The sequence below is a fragment of the Echiichthys vipera genome (genome assembly GCF_963691815.1).
Source record: "Echiichthys vipera genome assembly, chromosome: 6".
NCBI classification, from domain to species: Eukaryota; Metazoa; Chordata; class Actinopteri; order Perciformes; family Trachinidae; genus Echiichthys; species Echiichthys vipera.
Window position 1 is genome coordinate 5,390,470 of NC_139831.1, and position 6,894 is coordinate 5,397,363.

Here is a 6,894-nt window from a genome sequence, read left to right on the forward strand (position 1 = left end):
TCATAAAAGCATCAGATTTTCCTGTGTACCCTCAGTTTTTTGTTGAATGCCGGTGATGACCTCTGCGTCAGTCTGTAAGACCAGGAGAACCAGATCTAAGGCCTTCCTCCATGCCTCCCGCTTCACACTGAGATTATCATAGATCTTTGTTTCTGGCGCTTCACTGGATTTCCCTGGTGAGGGAACTGCACCATCATCTTGTCCATCTTCCAAGATAAGTTGTGAGAACTTTGCAGCAATGCCTGGACTTCTGTTGAAGTCCTGCAGTTGTTGGCTCACTGCAGTCCGGGCTCTGCCCTTTGAAAACCTCCCAGTGTTAACCATTACAGTGGATATGTAATCTATTAAACCATCTGCCATGAGGTGCAACACTACACCCCTGTAAGGTTTAGCTGATGCTCCCGCTTTGGTTGGTTGGACAGAGTCCCCACATGTCTCTCTGTGATGCCTGACGTGGTGCTCAGCTTGCTTTTGAAGGTGATGAACACAAAGCATCTCTGTTACTCCAGCACCAGGCAGGAGGGTTTTGTCTTTCAGCGTGTGGTGTAAACGATAAGCACATGCCCAAAACTGGTCCTCCAAGGCCTGCAGCTTGCCATGTACACAGCTTGTGAGGATCACTGTGACCAACTGGCTGTTTTCACCAGTGGAAATATTCACAGCTATTGAGGCCGTACTCTCATGGGTGCTGAGGTCCCTCCATATCGCAACCGTTGCAGCAGTGCCAACACAGTGTTTACTCAACTGTGTGCCGTATGTCACAGGAACAGCTCCTGTTGCAGTAGCGAGTGCCCTCAAAACAGGAGCCTTAACTTTTTCCACCACAAGTATGTGATATCTACAACAGTGTTGAATCACTTCCTCACTAACTAGTCCGCTGACTAGTATCAGGTTCACTTTCAGGTTCAACAGAAGCGTCATGATCTTTTCCATCCACGCTTCCTTTTTGCTTGAACTTGAAAAATCAGACGGGTCACTCACACACTGTATACCAGTTGGCCTTTTAAAGCCAAGATGGCGATAGGTATCTGATAAATCTCCATTAATCAGAGCAACTTTCAGGTGCTGTTCTTTTAAGTGGTGAGCAACTGAAGCCTGTTCAGCAGATACAGGAACGATGCAGCCTGGTAAAACGCACGCACGTTCCTCTGGTAAACCAGGTAGCACACAAGTCATCACTTGAGTCACATCAAATGTGGAGCAGCTGACATCTTGTGGATTATTTTTTGACTGTATTCGCTTGGCTTCGACTACTAAATTCATTGCATTGACACAACCGTGACTCAACCCCTCAGCGATGTGTGCAATGTCAGGAAGCTTAGGCTGATGAGGCTGCGGTGCTATTGGGACATTTTCAGACTTGGTCTCATAAAAATGTCTGCTGAGCTTTATTTTCCGTTGTCCACTGCCATTTAAAGTCTGGTGACCAACTTTTGTTGTCCCTTGCATGCCACATGATGCTTGTGAAGCCTCCACAATGGGTTTCTTTGACTGTTTAGGTTCTGAACTACACGATATCACCGTGCAGCTCTCTGATTGCTCCACACCAAGAACCTCAGTCGAGACACTGCATTTCCTTAAAACATCAAAGCATATATCCATTCCTTCAGACAGAGCTGAGATAATGTGTGCGACTGAAATTCCTTTCTGAAGGCACTCCAGAGCAGCACGGCTCCACGCTCCCGCGAGAAAAAGCAGGCATCCCGACCCGGTATGATAGACCTTCTGGTGGGCTTGAATAGTCTCGTACACCAGCTGACCCACCGCGCAACTCAGCTCCAGGTTCTCAAAGATGCGAACACACGAGCACACAAGAGCTGACTCCCCACTCGCTTCATCTTGGATAAACTTGTACTTTTTAATAGGGCCCAAAGAGGAATGCGTGATCCCCGCCAGCGCTGAGAGCTTCTGGAGTCCAACATGTTGTCGATGGTTTCTAATTGTACTTCCCAGCATTACTTGAGGTGGAGCCTGGATTGTAAAAGGACAAAAGAATATTTGTTCGACTGTTACCAAGTAAACAAACAACAACTCTCTTTTTAGTTAGTAAAACTTCCAAGTTAACATGGTTTGTATTAAATCGCAATCAAATAAACAAGCAGGGGAGAGTAACTAAGTAACAACCCTCAAGTATTAAACACAACTTCAAATCTGAGGCACTATTTCTGTCCTTTATGGTAGGCTACTCTTCCTGGTTGTACCTGACTTTATTTATCTGGCATATGTACTATAAAAGCTACCAAAAAATCTGATATAACATACAAAGCATGATTAGCTCATTAATGGTGGTGCATTGTTATATATTAAATGACACAACAGTAATTAAAGTAAGTTATGTAGCCCCACCTAACACCTTATGCATTAAAGAATTATAGTATACAAAAATATAACATACATACCAGGCACTCTGACAGAGTCAATTCTGAATTGCTTTTGATAATTTCAGTACACTCAGCTGGTCTAGTAAATTTCTGAATGCAGGACTAGAAATTATGTGTCTACTGTGGTAGCCTGTTGTTACTTTAATTTAACTGAAGGGTGTGAATACTTCGGTTTACAAATACAAACCCAGTTCGGTCAAAAACAAAGGTGTAACTGCAGCTACACAGTAACACAGTAATTAAATTAACTGTGCATCACAAAATACAAAGGAGCGAGAAATATTGAACGATGCAGCTGATTTTTGTTCTGCTTAATGATGCTGCTATAGGCCAAGTCTGCAGGAGGATAATACTTTTCCTGATACTCTGAGCTTCTCTCCTCTCTGTCTGTATCATTCATGTCTCATCAGTGCATGTTACTAATTCAACTCTTTGCCCGGAGTTCTTTGGGCTTTGTCGTCTCGCAGGTCTCTGCTTATGGTGGTGGTGCCTGCTGCCGTGGTCCTGCATGGCGCTTCATGCTGCTATTATCACTATTACTCATATAAACTATCACTAATTTCATTAAATTATAAAATGTGTAGCCATAAAAACATCATCAGTAATATATCTCATTGTATCACAGGTGCCCACTACTCATCCTTGATCATATTTACCACCATAATTATCATTGTCATATGAATGAATATTCTATCACCTTAGCTGTGCTTGTTTCTACTATTCTACTGTATTAACTGCCATAACAAATAAGTCATATTCACATTACTACATATATCATTATAGTTACTGTTACTTTTGTGGTTGATTGCATCGCTGGGACTGTCTCTCTGTCTGTCTTTGTCTCTCTCTGTCCATCTGTCTTCTTCTTTCCCAACCGGTCAGGACAGATGTCCGTCCTCCATAGAGCTGGGTATGTCCGACGTTCCTGCCTGTTATACTGAAGGTTTTCGTTACCACTGTGTACTCAAGGGGGAATTGTTGGGACTATGAGTCAGAGTGTGGTCTATACCTACTCTGTAAAGTGTCTTGGGGTAACTTTTGTTATGATTTGTCACTGTACAGACCTGCAATTAGCCAGCTGAACAAGCTAGCAAGTTCATTTCTTAGGAAAAACAACTTGTTGAAAATGTTTCCAAAAACGAGACAAAGAGGTGTGTCACCAAATGATGCTTAGGCAAAACAAACGTTATCTATCCATAAAGAGAATAACGTTACCTTATTGTAATAGCGTATGATAGTTGTTGCAGTTCCCACAGCTGAGCCACTCCGGCTGGAAAGACTCAGCATCGCGCATGCGCTTTGTTTATATACGCTATTGAAGCTTTTCCCGGCTGAATCTTTTATTTAAATGTTATATACCTTCATATAAACGTCGAGTATGAAACGTACGCAATGTTAACTTTTTAGGAAGCGTCGGGGTTTTCCGTGAAAAGCGGACACAGTTATATAAAGCTGTTAAAAACACGAAAGAAAGACTGAGCACCGCTCATGCGCTGAGTTTCCTGGTTGCTTGGCGACAAGAAACATTCTCAACCCATTGGCGGACGATTTTAGAACCCGCCCATTACTTTTTTGCAATTGGCTAATATGCCCGCGTCACGGTGCTTCCGCGATTTCTATTGGCTGTTACCCGTGTCAGTTGACAGGAAGACATAGAGCCGTTGCTGCCTGTTTTGTTGACATACGATATCGAAGCGCTCCTGACTTAATATTTTATTTAAATGGTAATAGCTTCATTTAAATGCAAAGTATGAAACGTACGCTATGTTAACTTTTTAGAAAGTACCGGGATTTACCGTTAAAAGCGGTCACAGAGTTAGATAAAGCTTTTTTAAAAATGTTAGTTTGGTCTCATGGTAGCTAAAGTTAGCTAACGTTATAGCACGATAGTGGTACAACAGTTGAGAGTAGCATACACGTGTTAATGTTTTGCTTTTTTTTCTCCAGGCTTCAGGGTCCAGAAAACCAGCTCCCTCCTCCAGCCAAAGGAAAAAGGCGAGTCCCAAAATCGAGCTGAATGAGGAGCAAAAGCAAGAAGTCAAGGAGGCTTTTGATCTCTTTGACACAGATGGCACTGGGACAATAGACGTGAAGGAGCTAAAGGTGAGTCCCTGATGTAGTATGCCTAGTATCAGATGTTATCAAGTATACGTAGAGACCAGCAAATCAAGTGCCACAGCAGTGCTATGTTTGCTGTGCATCTGTACCACAGGTTGCCATGAGAGCTCTTGGGTTTGAGCCAAAGAAAGAGGAGATCAAGCAGATGATTGCAGACATTGATAAAGAGGGCTCTGGAACAATTGACTTCACTGACTTTCTCAGAATGATGACACTGAAAATGGTGAGTGTGATACGGCCGGTAGACCAGACAAAACCTGGAAACTTCTTAGAAATCGAAATTTGTCATTTCAGGTCTGGGAGAGACCTCGTTCACTATTCGAAAAGTTACAAATCTGTGTTCGTCTCATCACGTTTGGTTTGTCAGTTGCTCTTAAAAAACTGTATCTCAAAAACAAATGCCCTCTAATGCATTTACAGTGAAATCTAATGTGTTTGCACATGGGGAAATACCATTCATGCAAATCACACTGCATTTTTTTAACAGTGTATTGGGTTTTAGTTTCAAAATGTAGATTGAAAAAGTGTAAATTGAAGCAGTAATGTATTCATCATTATGTGTTTGTCTTGTCTTTGTTGGTTATAGAATGAAAAGGACTCCAAAGAAGAAATAATGAAGGCGTTTCGCCTGTTTGATGATGACGGCACGGGGAAAATCTCATTCAGAAATCTCAAGAGAGTTGCCAAGGAGCTGGGTGAAAACCTCACAGATGAAGAATTACAGGTACTGTATTATATGATGACATGCAATGGTTCCCATATACTATACATAAGTTTGTTTTTTGGGTGGCCCAGACACGCAGACCTATCACTAAGAGCAACCAAAGCACTTCTTCTCAGTGACAGGAATGCATTTGCATCAGTGTATACGACCGGAGCATTCATGTACAGTTCATTAACTTGTGAATTAATTGCTTTTTTTCAATTCATAATGTTGATACATATAGGGATAGTTCAGGTGTATCATAAAATCAAAGGTATAATCTATTCTTTCATATATTATACTTTAAACTCCAAATACAGACACTGTCTGTATCAGCTCCATTCTCCTCCTTTCACCTAACAGCCTCAAGTAGGGTTTGGAAATAATTCCATATAATAATTTATCATCTTTCAATTAACTAATGTTGAAATCTCATATCGGGATATCAGCATACAAAATGACATCATATAAATTGGTAATAATGACCACATACTAAATCAGATTTGAAATATATGTTGTTTATTTTTCATTTGTTAGATGTGATACACAGGAGTATACAAAAATAGGCTTTTACCATGTGGTTATGTCATATAGACTATTTATTTAGTAATATTTATTGTTTTGGAGATATGAAATGACCTATATTGTAGCCACAGGATGACCACTACATCTCATCTCTCATCTGCGGGGGCAGCAGCTTTAGCAGGGGACCCCAAACTTCCCTTTCCCAGGTCACATTAACCAGCTCTAACTGGGGGATCCTGAGGCGTTCCCAGGCCAGTGCAGAGACCACTACAAATAATCCTTAAGCTGTGGCAAATGTTGAACCTGAATTGATTTTTTTTTTTAAATCATCCTGGAATTAGGTTTCTTTTTCTCAAACTGATCTCATGTTGGGTGGTTAAGAGTAATTACAGCAATATGCTTGTTTCAGATATCCTAAAAAAAGATTTAAGTAGGAAAAGCCCCCAAAAAAGTGTTAATCTACCAGAGAAGTGGCAGCTGCAGACACAGAAAAGTTCCCACAATGTAACTTGTGTCTGTGACTTAAAGAGATACATTTATAGGATATCTCAGGAAGGTCAAAATCTTTTTACTTTGAGAATTTTTTAAAAATAATGAACAGATTTGATTTCATTTGATCAATGTTGATAGCACATGGTTCATTGAATGGCCTTACATTATAACCAACCATACAACAAACAAGACTTGATATTTTTTTTCCTCCTAGTTCCCCTTCTGTTGTTATGTTTTGACATGAAATATTAAAAGTGACGTTGCTTTACAGTAGGTTATTTCTGTACGGAAACCTGGGTTCTAGTCAGACTTGGTTTTTCCGGTCTATCACATCGAGGATACAGCTTTCAGAGCACTTTATTTAAACATACATGCTTTTGTTTCTTATCCTTTTTAAGGAAATGATCGACGAGGCAGACCGAGACGGTGACGGTGAGGTCAATGAGACGGAGTTCTTGAGGATAATGAAGAAGACCAATCTTTACTGAACCTGAGTGTGTTACAGTCTTTATCTGGGCTCATTTTCATTCTACGATAATACTTTATAGATTTTTTTAGACCTTTTTGGGACAGATGTGTGTATTTTGTGAATAAACATTTGAGCATACTTTATCTTTACACCGATTTTTCTACAATGCAAGACAAATAAATATATTTCATCACATTTGTCTCTTG

At 40.6% G+C, this 6,894-nt stretch overlaps 2 protein-coding genes across 2 annotated transcripts; one reads left to right on the forward strand and one right to left on the reverse strand.

Moving 5' to 3' along the window:
• On the reverse strand, positions 1-1,956 carry bbs12 (Bardet-Biedl syndrome 12; the record flags this gene model as incomplete). Its single annotated transcript, XM_083915722.1, has 1 exon — positions 1-1,956. The coding sequence occupies one exon, from the start codon at positions 1,954-1,956 to the stop codon at positions 1-3; it is 1,956 nt and encodes a 651-aa protein (XP_083771848.1).
• Positions 1,957-4,053: 2,097 nt separating this feature from the next.
• Positions 4,054-6,871, forward strand: cetn4 (centrin 4). The gene is made up of 5 exons (XM_083915062.1): positions 4,054-4,105; positions 4,329-4,484; positions 4,594-4,722; positions 5,086-5,223; positions 6,618-6,871. Exons 1-5 carry the CDS (start codon positions 4,103-4,105, stop codon positions 6,705-6,707), a joined length of 516 nt encoding a protein of 171 aa, XP_083771188.1. The 5' UTR covers positions 4,054-4,102; the 3' UTR covers positions 6,708-6,871.
• Positions 6,872-6,894: the final 23 nt, after the last annotated feature.

Coding starts and splice junctions, on each gene's coding strand:
- cetn4 (XM_083915062.1), top strand. Junction 4,485..4,593: donor TAGACGTGAAGGAGCTAAAG/GTGAGTCCCTGA, acceptor TCTGTACCACAG/GTTGCCATGAGAGCTCTTGG. Junction 4,723..5,085: donor GAATGATGACACTGAAAATG/GTGAGTGTGATA, acceptor TGTTGGTTATAG/AATGAAAAGGACTCCAAAGA.